Genomic DNA, 22,070 nt, shown 5'->3' on the forward strand with positions numbered 1-22,070 from the left:
ATAAACGAAACTATTTTTTATTTTACCAGGTAAGACCCACTGAGCTATACTGCTCTCTTTCAGAAGCCACCTGGCCACAAATGATAGCTCAACGAAGTGGCTCATCATGTGGAAATCTATAGCAGCCAAATACTCTAAACCCGAGGACGCGGAGAAAAATCCACACGGGGAGAACATGCAAACTCCAAATTTACAAGCGTTCGGGTCAGGGTCGAACCCACGGCCTCCTGCATACCTGGCGAGGTAATTAACATCTCGCCACCGTGGCGTAACGATGAGGTTGAGGCGTGAGCGGAGGGGAACATCTTTACTTGCGGGACTCTTTTGGAGCTACGGACGAGCGGGAGGCTTTCCCCGGGGCAAAGGTCGATAAAACATTCCCGCTGCGTGGAAATGAACAATGAGAATTTCACGTGCAACGTCATTTGCTATCGAGATTGTCAGGTGGATTTCTTTTTGTTTTGCTCTTTTTTTTTAAGCAAGCGGCAGTTTTGGGAATGTAAACCACAGACGCCCATGCTCATTGCAACACCGGCATCGTGGCGCTGAGGCGGGCGCGTTGGTTAAACCTGCCTCGTTCCATCACTGTGTGTTCGCGTGACGCTCACTGCTCGGTGCAGAGCGCTGGCGCTCGTTGTTTGAGCGGCGGTCGCACAGAGCAACCGGCCCCCAGTGACAAGTCCGCTCAGTGCGGAGTCGTGATGATCACAGAGACTCGGCCAACGCCTCTAAAACTCCACAATGTTGACGAATAGTGTGAGAGGACGAGTACGCGCGCAGTTCATTATTAAGTGCGGTTGCAGATTCAAACGTAACGTTTTTTTTGTTGTTTGTTATCATTTTACCAAGTAAGGCCCACTGAGCTACGTAGCTCTTTTTTCAGATGAGACCTGGCCACAAATGATAGCTCAACGAAGTGGTTTATCACGTGCATTTTATTTTTAGCAACCAAACCCTCGAAACGCGTGATGTTGATTCTAAATGTGGAGGGGGAAACCGGAGGACCCAGAGAAAAATCCACGCGACCATGGGGAGTACATGCAAACTCCAAATATACAGGCGTCAGGATCGGAATCGGGATCGAACCACCGACCTGCTATATACCAGGAGAGGAAGTTAACATTTCACCACCGTGCCGCAGCAGCAGCACCTCTGTATATACAAACATACCACATACACATTTATGCTATTCACATATTAACATGCCTGCACATACGTACTCCATGCGATACATATATAGGCATACTGATATAAACACCCAATTGTAAATAAACACTCCAACATGTCACATGCTACACTGCTATAAGCGCACCCTCATGCACACGACCACATGTACGCTATAAGCTTGTGCACATGTGCACATGTCACACGCAAAACATACAAACTGTAAACGTGAGCACACCCGCGTCAGTTTGCCGGTAGGTTTATCACCCCTTCATAATTTAATAACGTTGTTTAAATAAAATGTTGGGCATAAAAAAAGACGTGGCGACGGTCTGGACAAGGCACACGGCGAGGTTATTTCTCAAGGCCGGTGCCTGCGCGCTGCCGTTTCGTTCCAGAAATGAAATTCTGCACTGCCGACACGCTGGACCCTATTCGGCCGGGGGTGTTCACGGGCACCGCAGCTCGAAACCCGCAGCCTGTGAACACGCAAGGGGGGTCAAGCAAAAGGCAGCGGAGCCACCCCGTTACTCGCACCCCAAACAACCGAGCGCGAATTGCGAGTGGGCCCCAAAGCGCGCGCGTGTGCATTTATATGGACGGGTTGTCCGGACGGAAAATAAATTGTGTGCGGCTGGACAATAACACGCGAACGGGCACAGTGGCGGCGGCGTGACAGAGCGAGTGGAAGGGGGTGGTGGGGGTGGTGGGGGTGAGAAATCGTCGCACGCTCTGCTCATGGGACCGATGCATTTCATCCCACGTCTGTTGGGGAGTGGTGGGGGAGTGGGGAAGAGAAACGCGATTTTTGAAAACGTCACCTTTTGCTGCACTCGCCGAGACATCTCGCTCGTTTGTCAGTGCCCCGCGCGGTCAAGTCGCGTTTGGGGGGTGGGGGTCACCGAGACGATGGCACAGTTGCCACGTTTCATTAGACAGCGTTTCGAGAGGGAATCAAACCATGGACGGCGCCGCAGAAATACATCACGTCCCGAGGACAATGTGTGCGGGATCGTAGAACGCACCCTCTCGGCAATCTGGTGGTTAATTAAGGAGCTGTTTGGCAGTGACTTTCAGAAGGCAACCTATGTATGTGTGTGTCTTTGTCTTTCGGTGTATATGATGTGGCCAACATGTGCTTTTGATGGGAAAACGAAACGTCGCAATCTATCATTAACTCTTATTTTGTCGATACACATTAACTTGCTTCTCATATGCCATACACCACATTACAACGTGCGTACGGATGTTAAAGATTGTGTTAATGAGAACGGAAGTAATACTTAGTCTTTAAATATAATTTATATACAAATACACACACGCATACAGCCTAAATCTGTTAGATCCATTTTGGAACAGCGAGCATTGCGAGGGGCACCACATCATTTTGGGGGGGGGGGGGTGGGTGGTGGGTGGTGGTACCCATATCCACAGCCACAGGTATGAAACCCCTCGGGTGGAATGTCGCTGCAAAAGCAAGACCGTGGAGGTGAAATGTCAGCTTGTGCACAGCGGCTGTGGTGACTGGCGGAAGGAAACGACGACGTTGAGCGGTGTCGGCGGCGGTGATGGCGGTGGTGACATCAGTAGCATGCAGCGACCGTGACGCCTCTTGACATTGAACTCGCGGCCTCCCGGGGCCCATCATACAATCGCCGGTGGGCGAAACGAGAGAGCATTCCAGTGCAGAGCGAGGCACGAGAAGCAAATTGGCGCAATCGGGCGAGCGCGATCCGCGTGACCTCGGCTCTGGCACACCGCCCTGACTAAACGCAAAAATCGGACACGCAGGCAAAAAAACAATATATGCCTGGAATTGCTTCCCCATTCCTAGTAATTTCCTTCCTTCCTCGGCTGCTCGCATTTGCCGCACGCTTGCGCGCTGTCACTTTGTGCGGCGGAAAAGGGCTACCGTGCCGCATTAAAACCCCGATGATGAATGGATGTGACCTTTAAACACGCCGTCGAATATGAACCGAGGACTAATGGGATAAGTAATCGCGGTACAGTGCTTGGGAAGCGTAATTATAATCCGCTTGATTAATTTAAGTTTTTTTTTATTGCACTATGGAGGGCATACATGGCACTGGCGACACATTAAATCGCAAACTGTAATGGTTTCTCCTATTTTAAAAGACCGCTTAGTAAATTGCCGCTCACCGCTTGGAAACGATTCACACAAAGCACGCAACACACAAGGGAGCGACGGGCATTTGTAAATGTTCAATTGAAGGGAGGAAGTTCAAGAAAACCAATTGGGACAACTCGACTATGAGACGCGGGTGCAGGGCAGAGTTTTGTGCTAATGATGTACGCTCATGAAAACATTTGTGCTTGAAGTAAATCAGCTGTGCGGCTCCCTCCCTTCTGGCGCTCCGACCCCAGTTTTGTAGATGATGAAGGAGAGGTAGGGCCGGGTAACATGCCGGCAACAAAAAAAACCTCGTTTTACGCATCAACGGATGAATGGGGCGCGTGGAGCGGGAGGCTTAACGAGAAGAGGGGGTTCATGGGCAGAATGACTTGATGGGCAGCGGGAGTTCATGGGAACCACGAGTGGAAACATCGCCCTACGTAACGGGGTGTTTCAGAAAACAGATTCGCATGTTTTTGTTCTTTAGCTGTTTACACAATCGCAGTGTTAGCCCGATGCATTTTCCAAACATTACAATGATCACAGGGAACCGTGTTTGACTTGTGCTGCGTGAAACACACATGCCACGGGAATGACACGAATGCACAAAATAACAATACTTGTACTTCTATGATGCCACTTGCCTTCCTGACGTTGATGATGCTGAAAAGGAAGATGATGGTGATGAAGATGAATAGAATGAGAATATGAGCGATGAACAGGGTCAACGGGAGTCACCTTTGAGAGCCGATGTAACGCGATGCTGTTGATTCTAAAGTTCCCCATCTGTGGTTGGGGCGTCTCGTCTCTCCTCCGTCCTCGTCTTTGGCTCCGTGTAACGCGACCGCTGTCTTCATTAGCTCGCGACAGATGTTCCGCTCAGTGTCTCCGGTGAAACTCTCGCCTATGAATTGGACATTTGCCGCGGGAGTCCGTGCCACTCGCGAGCACAGCGCGCGCTCTTCCCCTTCCTCTCCACGACGCTGCCCAGCGAAGCTGCCCTCCCTTCGCACTTGTCCGCGGCCTCGTTGCTTCTGCCCCGGGTGCAGCAACCCACGCCGACTTGGAGCGGATGCGCCTGCCTGTGTGTGCGCGCGCGCGTGCGTGCGCCTGTGTCTGACGGGGCCAAGCTCGCTCCCTCCTTCCCACCCTCCTTCCCGTTTCCTCCCTGCCTCCCTCCCAAGCGACTTGTAGAGCGAGTGAGCGCCCTCCTTTCTTTTTTATGCTTGACGTAGCAGCGCCACGAGGGACGGGAGGAGGAGGAGGGGTGGGCGGTGCGGGGCGGCATTGGTGGAGGGGGAGGGGGGGTCATTATCGTTAGCCGGCTATTTTTGGGAGACTGCGAGGTGGCACATTGACAAGTGAGTGACGAGGAGGTTCCGTGGGGACGGATGAGAAGGCAAACATCGAGCCCGCCACGCTTCGGTGACATTGAAGGTTGAGCCAACTTTCCAGCCCCACGCATGCGCACAATTAAAAGGAATGTTCATCGGAGACGGGTACCCCAGGTGACTCGTGAAGACGTGGTCCTAGGATTGGCGCCGTGGCACCACCGCCCCTGTCTCCCAGTGCCTCCGACGTCTTACGCACAGCAATGCGAGCTGGGGTCCACAATGCACACCCGTGTTTTTACTCCCAAATATTTGGGAAGCCATTGGAGCCACGCATTTGAAAATCTAGATCGAAAACTCATTTATTAAAAAAAATGCCTTTTTGTGTTTAGTTTGGTGTCCTTCCCCCGCACCTACGCTTAGCGCGGTTGGCTACGTATGGTGCGAAAAAAGTTCAACATAGTGGCAGCAAGGATGTCGTACATTGCTTTTGACAATTGCACATGAAGACAGGCAACAACAATTCGTATTATTGAGCCTGCGCGCACGCAAAGAGGAGAAGCGGCAAGTTGTTAACGATGCTGGTGGCACTCCAAACGAGATTGCCCTTGACTGTGGCCGAAGTTTTCAAAGCAATCAAGGCGCCTTCATGAAAGGGCAACTTCGCTGTCGCATCACGCCACAGCGATGGTGTGATTGGCACGGACAGGCGCTGCCAGTGCTCGACAGTGGTCGTACGTGGGGTGGTGGTGTTGGGGGGGTGGTGGTGTTGGGGGGGGTGGTGGTGTTGGGGGGGGGGGTGGTGGTGCTGGTGGTTGTGCGGGTGGTGGTGGCGGTGGTGGTGGTGGGGGGGTGGTGGTGGTGTTGGGGGGGGGGTGGTGTGGTGGTGGTGTTGGGGGGGGGTGGTGGTGGTGTGGTGGTGGGGTGGTGGTTGTGCGGGTGGTGGTGGCGGTGGTGGGGGGGTAGTGGTGGGGGGGGGTGGTGGTGGTGGTTGGGGGGGTGGTGGTGGTGGTGGTGGGGGGGGTGGTGGTGGTTGGGGGGTGGTGGTGGTTGTGCGGGTGGTGGTGGCGGTGGTGGGGGGGTGGTGGTGGGGGGGGGTGGTTGGGGGGGGTGGTGGCGGCCGGGCGTCGAGCGATGCTGCCGGGGGAAGCGGCATGGCCAGCGGCGCCCCCGCGGCTCTCTCTCTGTCTCTCTTTGCCCTGCGTGGTGGCAGCTCCACAGCCACCGCACGCTGGCAGACGAAGTCCGCACGGGTCGCCGCGAGTCCTCGTCCAGGGTTCGTTCGTTCGTTTGTTCATTGCCCCCCCCCCGCCCCCCTGTCCTCCTCCCCCCTCCCCCAACCTTCACAATGAAGCGCTGGAGAGCCAAATTAAGACCATTAAGCCGATCCATTTTTTCTAAAAAAAGACGTGTAATTGGTTGCTTTTCTTGTGATCGATAACGTAGACACTTTTGAAAACGGCGGCCGTCCTCATATACTGTATCCCGAAGGGGGGGGGGGGGACAAACCCCCTCTATAAGCCCGGTCCATCACCTCCCGTCCCGCGGCGCACGTGGGAACAGAGGTGGGAGGTCCCCCCGTAACTATTATTTTTATGTCATTTGATATGTCGAGTGATGGAACGGATAATTGGTAGAGTAATCACTGACAAATAATCCGATGGCCCCGCCAAGATCGATCTGAACGGAACACATGGTGGTCTTCAAAAGACTCGGGGACGACGATGGAACACACAAGTGGTGACTTTTCGAAGTGGGGCTGACCACACCACCCACTCGTGTGCCGTACTGTCGTTCTTCGGGTGCTTGCTGACGGCACTTAACCCCTAGCAGTCTGTTGAGGGCTATATGACAAGCGGGGGGGGGGGGGGGTGGTCTTTGTGTTTGTGTGTGGTGGCGGTGACAGGGATGCAGTCGCGCGTCCTGTGCATGTCCGCGCTGTCCGGCCAGCGCTGGGTGTGGACATGTTCCACAAAGAGACAGATATCTCGTCTCGCCGCCGTTTGATGTCAACGTGAGAACCGGAAGAAGAATTGCATTCACTGCGTTTGATAAATCATGGCTCTGGCAGCGATGCAGCTACTCGGGCTGCACGTGCGGTTGAGGCAGAGGTAATTCCAGGACGGTTCCCGTTGGTCTGCGGCACCAACTCGAATGTAGGGAGGCACCCCCCCCCACTCCCAATATCCACAGTCACGGTGAACAACTCCACCAGTGGGGTGAGAATGTTCAGAACAGATCTTGGAAGGCAGGGGTAGAAACGTTCATGGCAACGTAACATTGATGCTCGTGTTGTTTTGGTCCACATTAATGTGCGCATCATATCCGGCCACATCACACTAACGTGACCTGCATCATACCACGTTATTAACACTACTTTCACTGGACACCAAAGACAAAGATCCTCCGTATAGCATTAACAGACTGTTGGGGCAAGTGCTGTAAGCGATCACCTATGAAGGCCGGCACGGCACACGAGGGGGTGGGTGTCCAGCACCACGCCCGGCCGTCTTTGTCTCCCCAGCGGCAATGTTTTTACACGTCGCACTACGTACGTATTTGAGGCTGAGTCGACCTAGGGGAGGCCCAGGGCCGGTTCTGATAATCGTCGATGGTATTGGACACCACCCTCACACACAGAGACAGTCTAAAAATGGATCAATTCATTTTGAGAACAGGGAGCACGAGAGGTGAGTGCACCTGGTAGTGTAATGGCGGGAGACACACACGTCCACCAATATCCACACCCTTGTTATAAACTCCATGGGTGGGATCTGGCAGGAGGAAGGAAGCGATGGCGAGGTGCGATGGCGTCGATGGCAATGGCCGTGATGTATCTTGGCTGCCTCGATAACTTGAAAAGTTGAGTGTCTCTCCAGTCACTCACGATGAGGCCCTGATTCGGATTAGGGGGAGGAGGAGGGGAGGGGTGGGCGTTGTTAAGGGGGGTCCCATGGCCCTCCGCCTTATTTACAGTAGACTTGCGTCTGGGTGTATGCCCATGACCCAGCGTGGCGATGCTGTGTTTAGATCGCTGCAGTAAAGCCCGCGGAATGCCTCCGGACCCGGGTTCAAGCGAAGGTCAGGGACAGCGGGCTCAAGTGACGGAGTTTTAAGGCTGTTTTGTGGCACGCGGCGACTTCACACGGGCGACTGACGTCGGCACGAGAAGCAACGGAAGCGTCGGAATAGACTTCGAGTACGGTCATTTAAAAAAAAAAGAGTCGTGTCATTTTCCGCGGCTGCAATCGGGATGGTCGAGAGTTACATAACTCTCGCAAAGCCTCAGAAAGAAGTGGACGCGTACGTTGCTGACGCCGAGAGAGAGACGACGCGATCAAACGTTGGGGCTTGCGGCGTCTCTCGCTATACAGAGTCCCGATGTGGTTTGACCCAACGAATTGCGCCCAACTCTGCGGTTGACTCGATGGAAGACTGCGGACGAGTGAGTTCACAGCCCGGGCAGAGTGGCACAAGTGTGAGGTCCGTGAACTTGGCACTGGTCTCCACGCGGGCGCTCCGACTCCTTAAACTGGATCAATGTCCTCCGCTCGTATCAGATTCACACGCGAATGGATCTTCTATAATAGAGGGTTTTTTTTTTTTGGGGGGGGGGGGGGGGTGGTGGTTAGATCGCGTAAAACCCGCCACCACCCGACACAGCCAACTAGTAAGGGTTGTCACGTAAACAGAACATGACAATTCGTCACTGTACTATTATGGATATTGGTCGCAAAAGCCTACGTGTTAAATGAATGGATCTTGTGAGTGATGTGATGTTTGACCGGTGTGTGTGTGTGTCAGGTGTATTATTTTTTTATGGGAAAGGCGACAACATTAATAAGTATTTATTTAATACATTTGGCATTTGCGCTATTGCTGTAGATCAATGTGCTATGTTTCACACAACCTGCAGTAGTTTCGTAGGATGGGGCCATGTTGTCACGTGTAATGCAAATTGAGTAATTTTCAGCATTTTTTTTTATAATTAGGTAAATTTTGACCATTACGCCAGCGCACAATGACATCAAAGGACATCACAGGATCTTTAGCGTCTGCTGTGAAGCAGGCGGCGCGTATTTTATGGTTAAAACACCTGCAGTAATAACCAGGATGACCTGCCGGATGCATACCACTTTTTCCATGCTGAGGGCTGAATAGGACTTTAAAATACCTTTGGCAGGCAAACAGAGGAAAATCCAAAGATCCCCCGTATAGACTTAACATACTTGGGGCAAGTGCTGTAAGCGATCACCTATGTAGGCCGGCACGGCACACGATGAGGTGAGTGGCCAGCACCACGCCCGACCGCCTTTGTCTCCCCAGTGGCGACGTTTTTTTTTATACAATGCACCCGCTACTCATTTTGAGGCTGAGTCGACCTAGGGTAGGCCCAGGACCGGTTCTAATAATCGTCACTGGGTGTTTGTGGCCGCGAGCGCGGCGCGCTAACCGCTGCACCGCCGCTCCTCAGGTGACCACACATTCCCCTATCGCACTCACTAAGTGTTGCTGTACGGTGCTTTGGCGGTGACGGATAAACGTTGCTGTGTGGCCGTTTTGCCGGGGTGGGCAGCCCTCGTGTCGGACGCGGCCCGCAGCCACCCTGCGGCGGCTCTGAAGCGATCGGCGATCAACAACCCGTCGTGCTGATTGAAACGCGCTGCGCGTTGCTCCTGAGACGAGGTCGCGGTGGGAGCGAGCCAATGAGCCCCCGGCAGTTGCTCATGCACAGTTGAGGGTGGCCGCGAGTTGTTGGGTTATCGGCGCTAATTTGACGAACAATCGGACCGGCTGCGGGAATTTCCGCCCGGTCTCCATTGAGCTCTCACGATTCACCTCCCCGGCGGTCCGATTAATTCTTACAATTCAGTTGGTTACGAGTTGAATGGAATACTTTTTTTCTTTTCAGTACTGCAATGAATGTAAGCGGGCCACCAGTGGCTGCAGCGGTCAACGCGAGCTCACGTGAAACCCATTACATTCGTTTCAATGAATTAAAAAAAAAAATCTTAAATTGAGAATCGGAAGTAATTCATGAATCGTCTTTACATCCTGAGTCTCCATGTGAAGTGCTGTAGCTTTCAAGCAACACAAGATATGGTGAAGTAATGCATTTGTTATAGGGGCGAGCTAATTAGTGCGTTGTGGTGGGTGGATGTGGACCCCTGGTGCAGTAAAGCGCCTGAACCCCCCCACGACCCCCCCCACCACTCTGGCTCGTGGGGTCTCTGAGCAGTTGCATCGTCTGCGCTCTCGACAGCGACGCGAATTGGCTGTGTGCAGCAGGTGGCACGATTGCACCACAGTTGAGCCTCGGCATATGCAGCTTAATAACAACATTGGCGCGAACAAAACACGCTTGAAACCTCGGTTTTGTCATGCAATTAAAACAAATCGAATTAACTATCTATGGCGTTATATGAATGCCAACAGCTGCACTGTCTTTCAAAGTACAATGTAGAAAAATGCTTCCCGTGAAAGAGAATCCCGCAATTCTTTGTGTCACTTGTGAATGAGTTGCTTTTCCTTCGACAAATTCGAACAAAGACTGAATTTTCAATTAGCATATTGAGAAGCTTTAATCAAAATTCCAACAGAACACATTTTTTGTTCATAAAAAAAATACTCGTTCACACTACTGTATACAGCTACACAACAGTATATATTTTATGTGCAATTTTGTCATTTTTGGAAAACGAAAAAATCTATATAAAGATGGAGGACGCGCAAAATATGTTTAACGGCATCGAGATGGTAATGTTATGTGACAACCCTCGGATTCTTGATTTATAAAAGTAATGTTCCATATTTTCGCAGAGAACGGCCTCACTGAGCCTCAAGAGTTTTTTGCTCACGGGGTTTCTGCATTGCAGTTCAAAGCCGATTTCATTAATGAATATATTGCATGTGGGACGAATTCAGAGTTGCTTGGAGAAACCCCACGCACACGATGAGGTACACTTAAAGTTCCGCAGATAGATGCGAAGACTCCATTGCTCTACTGCCTTCTCTTGGTGACCTCGCAGCCCAAGCCGACATGATCTGGTACTTTGCAGGCAGTCTCCCACGCATTTGCTAACCGGCCTCAAGGTTGATTATCTTTTAATATTTGATGAGATTAGGCACGTTCACGTCGATTCGGTTGTTTGAGGAGTTTCACAACGTGCCTCGTGTGTGAGATGACTCACGTCTACGTGATCGGCACATGCACTGCCGTTTGGGTAATTTAATGTGGACTTAAACGTACGGGTTGCCATTCACCCCAGCCATATGCAAGGCAGACTGCCTCTGGTTTACTCAGCGCACCTCACAATTGCAGCACCTCTCGTGGTGGCAGGTTTGTACAGCGATGGACTTGGAAATGTCTCAAGACCCATCTAATGCGGTGCATTATGGGTAATGAAATTGGTATCCACAATTCTAATTACTAACACGAGTTATTTTTAGTTTTTATAGAAAATTCCTTGAGGAGTTGAACAGGGTCCTGCTGTGTACATGGAGTACCCTATGAGAGTATAAGCTGGCTAGCCAGCGGTATTTGTTTAACAAGCCTGACCCGACTGATGAGACCCAAACAATGTCAAAACCAGTCCAGAGCTTTCTTGTTGAAACAAATGGTACTAAATAATATTAATCTGAAAAATCCATACGCTGGTGGAGTAAATCATGTTTTTGTTTTCATGTGGAGAGATGTACTGATGGCTGTTATTAATAGTTTTTTATAAGCACATTTCCGAAAACGGGTGGGGCAATGGCAGACTGAGATATGGACTCTGCGACCCGAGTTCAATTTATTGCCACGGCTAAAGTCAGTGGCGAGTGGTAGCCAAATCGGTTCTGCCCCCCCCCGCCCCCTTAACGAATCTGCACTTACTAGCGTGAAGCATAGCACGGTTGGCTACGTACGGTGCGAAAGAAGTTCAATATACACGCCCAGCACGGCATTGGGCGGGGGACTACATCCAGTAGTCCATTGACAAAGGACTGTGAATGAATAGGAACGACTATGATTTTAATTTCTGAAGCATGCCCCGTGATTTGAGCAGTGGAGCGCAACTTTGTGGTGCGGTGTGGAGGTTGGTGCTGTGTCTGATGCCTACGCCCGTTTCCATGGCGCGTGATGATTCCGACGAATTTATCACGTACGACGGACAGCTCTCACCACATTTCGGTTGCCAGGGGCTCATAGCATCCACCCAACACCACCCAGAGAGATCACAAACTGACGATGCAGTGAAACTTTATCTATATAAATCATTGACTTTATAAATCTGGCGTTGAATTTAAATTGGACAGTGACTTCAGAATTTAATGATTAAGAATTAAATACTAAATATTTTGGTCCAGATAATACTGCCTTTCCTTTTCACTTTTGAGGTGTTTTCTAAAAGGCAAAAATTTAACCATCTTTAACAAGCTATTTAAAGTTGTAAAAAAGTTATAAACTAATCCAGTAATAAACTAAAGTTGAAATGCTGCATTGAAGCCACGGCAAATCCTTACCCCTTCCGACAACAACCCTGGCATTGCCACTGCGTAGCTTTTCACGGTTGTACTATATGGCTCACCGATGTTTTTGGGAGTTGTTCGGCACAATGTCCGGCGTTTATCTCTACATACCGGAAGCTTTTCATTCAGTTCTTGAAAAAGCTTCCAGCACGTGGAGCTAAACGTCGGACATAATGCCAAAAAAAACACGGCATGACGTGGAAACACATATCAGAGACCTGTGGCCTCATTTGGTGGCGTTGTGTGCATAGTTCATTGGCGAATAATTTTGTGCTTGAAGGTCTTTCCTTGCCTCCTCCTGGCCACGAAGACACGACGAGACGGGCTCAGGTACTGAGCACTTGTAGACGCCGGAATGACAGCTGAAAAACAACACATGTTTTTATTAAAGTTGATTTCCATTGAACCGCAACACCGCATGATTTGATATTAAAAAAAAAATCCCGCATTCTGGGAATTGCCAATACCACCCCATCTGCCTTGAACTATCAGGGGCAGCACCTACTGTAAAAATAATGTTTTTTGTTGATCCCGTGACCCCTCGCGAACAAAATAATGCTCAGCCTATAAATTCGCAACAAGCGCACTCCCTCGCGGAACGCGGTGACGCGTGCGGTTGAAGAAAAATGCTGCCCCCCCCCCTCGACCGGCCTACCCTCCTGAGCCAAAACCCCATGTCTAGGGCTGCCACTTCTAAGGCACAAAGTAATGGGACTTAGAAGTGGAAAAATGTAATATCTCACAAGGTGGCTGTGAGAGGGGAGAAGCTACGTGTGAATGCGTTGGTGAATTCTGTGCTTTTGGTTTTGGTGCCATTTCTTAATTAGTTTATAAAAAAAAAATCTCAGAAGTAAAGTTTGAATTTGCTTGGTTTGTACGTGTGTGTGTGTGTGTTGGGCTTCTTTAGCGCTGTACGTAACCAACCGCTTACATGGGATTTGGTCCTTATATACTATTAATGTACAGCGTTGTGGGATGCTTTTGGCATGAATAATGCTTTAGAAAATGAAAGCATTATTATTAATTTCCCCACTATATTTTCCAGAATGCTGCGAGGTTGGCTTGGAGTAGGGATCATCGGTGTAAGTTATTTCCACTAGAGTATGAGGAACGCCTATCTGTAATAATCATACATTACTGTACCCTGTATTCCCGTGACAATATTACCGGGTTTTATGGACAAAAATAAGGCGAAATGGACGCTCGTGCTGAAACAATCCCAGGGTAAGCATTCTTGACTGTTCCGGCTGATTTAAACACTGGGTCTATAAACTCGTAATGTCCTAGGAAGGCTTCGCAGATTTCCCAGGACAGCTAGAAAACAAAGGAGGACTCTGCTGGGAAAAAAAAAAACGAGAGAGAGAGAGAGGGCGACAACTGAGCAGCACTGACCCTGGCCGCAGACGCTCATGCAGCTGCGCTCGCTACTGAAGTTGTTGTCGTTGCCGCCGCAGCCACCGTAGGTGAAGCTCTCGCAGTTGCTCGTCTTCGGGTTGTAGTGGAAGCGCGGGATGACGGCGGTGCACTCACCAGGGTCGGCTTTCATCAGGCAGATCCGGGGGAGCACTGCACACGCAGGGGGGGGAGGGGGGGAGATAGAGAGGACAGGGGGAGACAGCATTCGGAGCACGTCAGGTGCGGCGGGCGGGCGGTGCGAACCAACGTAAAAACTGAACGAAAAGTGGGCATATTGAAGCGTGAGAAAGTGGGGTTAGCGGAGTAGAAGGACCTGGCACTTGTGATTGGTTGGCTAGTTGGTTTAGCGATCAGTGGGCGGACTGGTACTACTCGTGGCTGGTTGACTGGTTGGTTATGATTCGAGGCAGGAGTGTTCGGCTATCACCTTCGATCGGCTGGCGTGCTCCTCCCCAAACTGCTCGCTGTTGCTCTCCCCATTGCACCGCGCGGCCTTGTTGTTGTTGTTGTTGTTTGTTTGGTTTGACCGTTTTTTTATTTTCTGGAGTTCACGGTGCTGCTCTTGGTGTCCTCTAACGCTGACTTGCGTGCAGGGGTTGTATGCGAAGCGGCTCTCGGTTGGGAGGAAACAAACCTGCACACGTGAGAGCTATTCTTGGTCTCAGGTCGCGTGCTCAGGTGGTTTGGCAGTGGCTCCATTTATAGCTTCACCTACCAGATGGAAACACTGAACGGCACAGATGTTCCCAGAAGAGCAGGTCTGGTTTATTATCATCATCATCATCACACATCTGGTGCGTTTCATAACATGATGCCTCTGTATGAGAGACGCGGTAGCGCGCACCTGCAAACCGGCTCTTTGGAGGCAGGGTTGGTGGATGAAGCAGATTTCACAATGTGTTGTGACGCTTCCCTCTGACCGCCTTAGCTGTGAGGTGGCCACGTGACGGCAGTACAGAAAATAGATTCCAAATCGGTCTCTACAAACGCTGTTGCCTTGTTTGTATAGGTTTTCTCAAAGCACTGTGGTCCCCCCTCCCCCCAAGTGAAAACACTCAAAACAAAGGGATTTGCCGACACCTATGAAAGACCCTTCTGAAACAATATTGGGCCTCTGTGAGGCTTTTCTGGATACAAACAAGGAAATGTCTCTTTTTTTTCTAATTCATTGTCTTCTCAGATTGTATCTCCATTCTTCGATTGGTATCACCCATTAGAGGTGACGAACTCTCGCAGAGCAGTTTCACTTTCCGTCTCAGAGAACTGCCTGTGGAAGCGCGTATCAAAGAGCTACTTCTGAGATCCCTTCAAGTAATCTCTGACAGGGGTAAAGATAATCAACTCACTGCACTTGAGAACCTGGATTAAAACCCAGAATCTCAGTGCTGCCATCTCAACGCTCTGACCTCCGCATGTATTGCATGTTGAACTTCTTTCGCACCGTACATAGTCAACCGTGGGGGGGGGGGGGGGGGGAGGGGGGGAAGGACAGCAAACTAAACACACCTCTGAGCCGCCTTGCCACCTACCAATGGAATTATTATCATAAGTGAATAACGTGCACAAGGCTGCCTACAACTGGAAACGTAAGTGATTACACGGAAGCCGACGACGACGTGACTGGAGCGAGGACGGCACCGACCTGCACGATGGACGCAGTGCTGGTAGCAAGATGCTGCGTCCTTGAAATTGTTGAGGTTGCCCTGGCAACCTCCGTAGCCAAACTCCTCGCAGGAGCCCGAGGTCATGTTGAAGAAGTAGCGGCGGAGGAGGGCGCGGCAGACGCCCACCTCCATGTCCAGGCGGCACGCCTTCGGCGCAACTAGGGGACAGGGAGACGCGAGTCACGAGCTGCCATATAGGACTCACCACTGTGATCTCTACATTGGGTCAAACTTAGCATCTCTTAATGTTCGACGGCTTGTGCACCAGATCTTATTTATTCACGATGTACTTACGAAAAATTCCGCAGACTACCTACTGGATCTCCTCTCTGTTTCAAAGAACAAATTTGACCTCAGGTCTTCGCTCATTTACCAGCTTCACATTCCCTATTGCCGTACAAAAACTGGAGGAAGGGCCTTTGCTATTGATGCCCCCAGGGTCTGGAATGCTATTGCCAATAAACTGCAACTTGAATCACTACCTATGAGATCTTCACTCAAAACTGCTCTAGAGGAGTTGTACAACCCTAGCTGCCACTGCTATTCAGTGGCCTAAAATATGGCTCTAGATTTTGGTGTTATAATTTATTTATGTAGTTTATTGTTAAAAATTCGGTCACAGTCCCTATGATCACTGTTACATTGCATTCATGGCCATTATTTTGGTGATTTCGAAAAGTTTTTTTTTGTTTTGGCTATGTTTTTGTTTATTGTAGTACGGAGTTAGACTGATGGCCTTAATCTTAGTTGTCTTGTGGTTGTTGTTGTTATTTGACTTGCATCCCACTGGGATTTTTGCACACAGCGTTGGTGTACGGTGCTCTTTCAGGAATATTTTGATATTTTTTTCCTGTATTTTCTGTTTGCACAGTCACATAATCACTTTAAGATGTTTTCATGTTCATGTTTTTTGTTTGTTGCGGTTGCACCCGATTCAAGAGCCGAATGGCTCACAGGGCTATACCAAATAAATGAACTATGAACGCACGCCACGCGTGTTTATGCCCAATGCTGTCACTGTGATCGTGCAAAGCGCCGTGAGCGATGGTATCTTTGGCACCGTACGTAGCCAACTCTGCAGGGAGAAGGACAACAAATGATTGCGTGCGGTGCTGCTGTGTGGGTCTGTGTAGTTCAGGCTGTGGAATGTCAGAGTTATTACTTTTATTATTTTATTTGCATGTTTAGCCAGGAAAGCCTCACTGAGTCTCATGACTCTCTATCAAGAGGGTCTTGCCAAGTGTTTTTTTGCAGTTGGTGGTGATGGTTGCTATGTATGATCGCAATTAAGTAATTTGCGGGTAAATGTTTTCTTATTTGGTAAATTGGGACCTTGACGCCGGCACATTCTGGACCTACTCTTGCAAACAACTTCACGGGATCTTTAACGTCATTATGCGAATCTGGAAATGACATGGGAGAGTTGGTATCAGTTTGTTTCCTCCTCAATTGTAATCTATGGTCAAAGACAAAGTTATGTCCTGCTCAAATGAGCACCGAGGCAGTACTCATAGCTCTTGGCCATTGGTGGAAATACGACATTCCTATTACAGGGGACAAGTCTGCCCAGAGGACAAACACGTTTGAATTCCCGACAAGTGGTACTGATTTTATCGACCCCCAGAGGGGGTTGGTGAGGTTGACTCAACCCCAGAATGCTCCGGATCTTGTGCGCCGCTGAGCGAGTTGAACTCGGCATTCCGAAGTAGGTGTGGCAGGGACATCATGAAAAAACGAGTTTTCAAAGAAGGAAGACCAAGGTGTCCTTCCATTCGTGCTTCCTAGACCACAACACACAGGCAGCAGTGCTGTTTCACTGCTGACTCCTTCGATGGAAATTTAAAACTACTTTAAACCTATTTTTATTTTACCAGGCAAGGCCCAACTGAGCTATGCAGCTCTTTTTTCAGAAGCGGCCTGGCCATCACAAATGATAGCCTAATTAAGCGGTTTATCATATCGAAATTTATTGCAGCAAAATACTCTAATTGTGTAATTCTACACGTGGAGGGAAAAATTGGAGAAAAATCCACGCGACCACGGGGAGAACACGCAAACTCCAAATGTAGAGGCGTGAGGGTCGGGATCGAACCCACGACCTCATGTATACCAGGTGAGGTAGTTAATATCTCGCCACAAAACTATTGACCACGCTTTCAGTATTTTGATCAGACCCCCCCCCCCCCACCTCAGAGGGGGGACGATGGAGTTTGACTCTCAACGCCCAAAACTGGGACTTGAACTCGCGAGCCGCTCGCTCTGCCCCAGCCGAGCCACCGGATCGCCGGAGCTCCTTCGCTGGGGGGTCTCACCGGGGATCCAGGCGCACTTGGCGTTGCACTCGGCCAGGCTCTCGAAGTTGTTGCCATTGCCGAAGCAGCCGCCGTAGTGGAAGGGCTCGCAGCGCTGCGTGTAGCGGTTGTAGAAGACGCGCGGCAGGTAGGCGCGGCAGGGCCCCGGGTCCAAATCCATCATGCAGCTCGAGCGAGACTCTGCACCCGCCCCTGCACACCACACCCCGCGAGGCCAACGGTGCAGTGGAGAGGGTGGAGGGGGACAACGGGTGAAGGAGGTGTGAAGGTGAGCGTGAGGGAGTGTGGATGGAGTTGCGGATAACGTGGCAAGGGGGTGAGAGCAAGATGTTGATGAAGAGAGAGAGAGAGAGATGGTATGGAAAGAGGGCACCAGGACTTGGTTCGTGGTCGCGTCACCCAGATATCGTCTGTCTCGGAAGCGAGGCTGGTTTACCTGGTTCAAATATCGCTCACCACTTGTGTTCGCCATCGCCCGAAATGGAACTCGGGTTGCCATGCTCATTGAGCACTGTGCTCACCACCGCTCCCGTTTGAGTTGGTGGCATAAATAACAAACATGTTCATGCTTTCAGTATTTTTGATGCGGTGGGTTGGATAAGGCTCAGAGCATTTGTACATGAAATGCTGCGCACCCTTTGCATGTTGTTGAATCTATTTGTTTTCAGCCTAAAGGAATATTTTTTTTTATTTTGCAAAGGGTTTTTTTCATCAATTACATATTTTAAATACTTTGCGTAGCTTTTTGTAGAATTACTGAATGGGGCTCTGTAGGGGTTTCGTCAGACTGAGCGAGTTAGTGAGACCCAACACAAATGATTATAGGGCTAAATGGATGAATAATGGCCCTGCCAGTTCAATTCAAGTGGCAAAGGAGAGATTTTGTTGCAAGGCTTGTATCAGTAGGCATGAATAGAATCCATGCGTGCAATTTTGCAGGGAGCTGCTGGGATAGTATATCCAAAGATTGTCTCTTCTTATTCACGTAAAAAAGGATGCAACAATATAACTTGCGTTGCAAAGAAGTTGATTTAGCTCTGACATGCAGAATGCATTCCAGATTTTCCATTCACTCTGCTAAAGTCCTCCCCTCCCCCCTCAGAATACTCTCTCAATGATCTAAGTTTGGTATTCTGTGTATGTGGTGGGCAGCTGAGCGCATTACATTCACACGTGTGGGGATTGTAAGGGGGTTTAGATAATCGCCATGGAATCGGCGGTTCTCTTGATGGATTCCTCAAACTTGGACCGTTGCACCCCTGATTTGTACGAAGAGGTATTTAAAAAAAAGAAAACGTTGTCTGTTGATATTAAATAAACATTTAAATATCGCAGTCTGAACCACATGCGAGTTTTGGCCCCCTTCCACTGCGCAAAAACAAATACACCATTCGCATCAATCTTGAGAGATGTTTTTTTTCTGCTGCCAGAGAGTAGCCATTGGGAAGGGGCCTTGAGAAAACTGCTACGATATCGGATGAAACGTCAATAATGAAGTGCGTACACCAAAAAAGAGCGTCGTAACACCCGCTTCGTCTCTAAGATGTGTTGCCAGAAGTAATTCTCAAGACCACAAACTTCATATTTTGTGTTTCATACGATATCGCAGCAGTTTTTCCATGGGCCCTTACAGCCTTTAAACCATCAGTAAATATAATTTAAATATACTGCAATAGGATATCTGTGTAAACTCATGCATGATACTCTAGTTCACCTGACGTCCTAATGAAGATGAACTTATGATTACGATGGTACACTGTGTGCATTCATCGCCTAAACTGCAGGGCAAGTATCAAAAGCATGTGGTTTATATGACAAGCGTGGAGAGGGCTTTTAAGCTAAAGAATACCTCAGAAAATGATCAAAGATCTACTTGTTTAATTCGTCTGTTCATTTTTAAAATATACACAGTTGCTTATTTAACAACAAAATATCAACAAACGTGTTTGTAAGCTCACAGGCAGGTTAAGAGTGACAACTGTTTATAAGAAGAGAGGGCTTCAAAACACTTGTTATGCCATCGGGGACCTCAAACAGATACAACTTCAGAATGTTTCTTTTTTACGTGTCTGTTAATAGTACGCACACACACACACACGCACTAAAATATACAATTGCTCACCAAAAGATATCCACGAACAAAACACAACATTTGCCAGCATCTCAATGCCTCCAACCGTCACCAAAACATTGCAACGACCGAGAGAGAGAGTGAGAGAGAGAGGGTGAGAGAGAGTGTGAGAGAGAGAGAGTAAGAGAGAGAGAGAGAGTGAGAGAGAGAGTGAAAGAGAGAGAGAGAGTGAGAGAGTGAGAGAGAGTGACCAAGTGCGGTCAAACGAGCACCCTGCCACGACGGGAAAATGAAAGACACATGACGGCCAGAACAGCAAACTTAACCACCAATGTTTTTTTTTCCCTCTCGCTCGGCAGCGCAGTGACAAAGAGCGGTGGGGTTGGCCCGTAATGAACGAGCCGTTCACGGGGGGAGAGCGAGGCGGCGGCGGCGGCGGAGGAGCCGTCGGTTACCTGTCTGGCCGAGGCCGGGCCGCGCTAGCAGCAGCGTGGCGAGGGTGGCGACGGCGGAGCGGAGCAACGGAGCGGCCATGCCGGGACGCGGAGTCGCGAGCGGGCTGTCTTCACGAGGGATGAGGGGGGCTGGGTTGTTGGGTTGGGGACGCGGTGGCGACTGCTTATATCCTCCCCCCACCACCACCACCACCCCGCGACCTCGCGGCCTCGGAAGGGGAGGAGAACGGACGGCGGCCGTCAGAGGCCCTGGCACGGGGCTTTTATTTTCCTTTCCATTATTGACTTTGTGATGATAACTTTCTGAAGGTGTGTTGGCGGGATGAGTGGGTGGGTGTGCGACGACTTATGCGGGGTGTGTGGGAAATGTATGTTTGAGCAACCGGCCTCAAACGTTGAACCGTTGATTCGACTTTTTGTTGTTGTCGTTGTTGAAGCCTTAGTTCAACTTTTGTGGCTTATGTCATTATGGGTTTGGACAAATGTCTTGAAGTTTTGGTGGTAGGCGAATGTGAAATATTCCGCGGTTGATTAAACATATTTTCTCCAAGACAGATCTTCATAAATAGCTGTCTGACGCAGTGAAATATTTTTGACTTTTTCTTCATATGCATGTTCTTTGCGCTCGTCTGTGAAGCGCTTGCACACACAGGAAAATGTTTACATGCGACCTGTCTGTCGCGCAGCTGTGTGTAAAGAGGGGCAAAGCAGGGAGTGAATTATTTTATTGCCAAAAAGGTCCCATGATATCGCTGCTCACCTGAGCTGAGCGCCGGATGATCCCAGTAGCAAAAGTAGCTACACATGTAGTAGCTACGGGCTCCGCACTTTCAAGGGCCCCGCGCTAAATGCTTTCAAGCTATCATTTCCGGTTCAGTGATTCTGCACTTGCTTTATTACTATAGCACTTAATTTTGATTTAAATCTTTCGTGACTGCAGGGATTCATATTCTTGGTTCTTTCGGTAAAGTCACGTAGAAGGGAAACAATAAAATAATACAAATATAAAACAATAAAATTATCACGACGTTTCGACTGCAACACAAGCAATCATCATCAGGTGTGAAAACCACAACAAGAAAATTTGAAAAAAGTGGCGTTTTTTTAACGTTAGCACCACGGATAGCGATTTGACATTTTGTTCAGATGGACGAGTCTATCTATGTTCGGAAAAGAGGAGGGGGGAGACGAAAAATAATGGATGCAGTCTGAAAGCCACCTTAAGCGTGATCAATCCAATTAAGACCCGAAATGGTTTATCAAATCCTTCCAATGATTACTAAGCCAGAATCCATCTTTTACTATAGTACTATACCGCCTTCAACTTTTATGAACGACTGGGTGTTTAAGGTTAGTGATTTGTCGTATTATCTGGCTGTATAGCAAATAAAAAATACGATTACTTTACTATGCAAGTAAAAACATTGTGTTTTAATATTTGTTATATTTTTGTGTATATATGGCCTCTTTATAACATCATGCTACAGGCCCCGCACTAGCTTAATCCGGCACTGCCCGAGTTACTGTATACATGCTCTGATACGTGCATTGTCGTTGTACCGTTTGCCTTTTGGCGTTGTTATCTGGTCTAACACTGGTGAGACAAGGCCATAGAGAAGGCTGCCTCTGGTGTAGGCTAATCAGTTTCAAAGACAATGCATATATTATCAGAGCGTGTTTGTTTGCATGTTCATCACAAGTACGTGTTGTTAATGCAGTACTTGATTCCTCGCATAAGCTATCTATCTGGTGTTTGAACATTTTAACACCTGTTTTATTGCCAGAAAGGGTAACACCTATTCTTATTTTTCATATTTTGTTGAATGTTTCAACCCGTGCACCTTAGCGTGAGCGCAGGTGATGCCGAATCTTAAAAAGTGTTTTTTTCGTTTGTCTTATGCCCCCTGAGTTAATATCTGGGGGTGTCATCGTTTCTTTTGCACTGGGTAAGAGGTTCATATTTGTTGCTGTATTCCTACGACTAGTGAGTAGTAATTCATCCGTAACCCAG

The 22,070-nt window shown here is 49.2% G+C and overlaps 2 protein-coding genes across 2 annotated transcripts in view; both read right to left on the bottom strand.

The window, feature by feature from the left end:
• Positions 1-4,494, bottom strand: part of LOC116948589 (calcitonin gene-related peptide type 1 receptor-like) — a 54,775-nt gene extending 50,281 nt beyond the window's left edge. The window contains exon 1 of the mRNA XM_032965401.2: positions 4,037-4,494. The gene's annotated coding sequence lies outside the window, so the exon portion shown is untranslated. The remainder of the gene's footprint in view (positions 1-4,036) is intronic.
• Positions 4,495-10,185: 5,691 nt separating this feature from the next.
• On the bottom strand, positions 10,186-20,251 carry LOC116948591 (carboxypeptidase inhibitor SmCI-like). The gene is made up of 5 exons (XM_032965402.2): positions 20,060-20,251; positions 17,534-17,725; positions 15,200-15,379; positions 13,534-13,707; positions 10,186-12,503 (listed from the first exon to the last, which is right to left on the bottom strand). The coding sequence occupies exons 1-5, from the start codon at positions 20,136-20,138 to the stop codon at positions 12,394-12,396; spliced, it is 735 nt and encodes a 244-aa protein (XP_032821293.2). The 5' UTR covers positions 20,139-20,251; the 3' UTR covers positions 10,186-12,393.
• Positions 20,252-22,070: the final 1,819 nt, after the last annotated feature.

This window comes from Petromyzon marinus, chromosome 34, assembly GCF_048934315.1.
Source record: "Petromyzon marinus isolate PM22_M1 ecotype Great Lakes invasive population chromosome 34, UKy_Petmar_22M1.pri1.0, whole genome shotgun sequence".
Classification (NCBI taxonomy): Eukaryota; Metazoa; Chordata; class Hyperoartia; order Petromyzontiformes; family Petromyzontidae; genus Petromyzon; species Petromyzon marinus.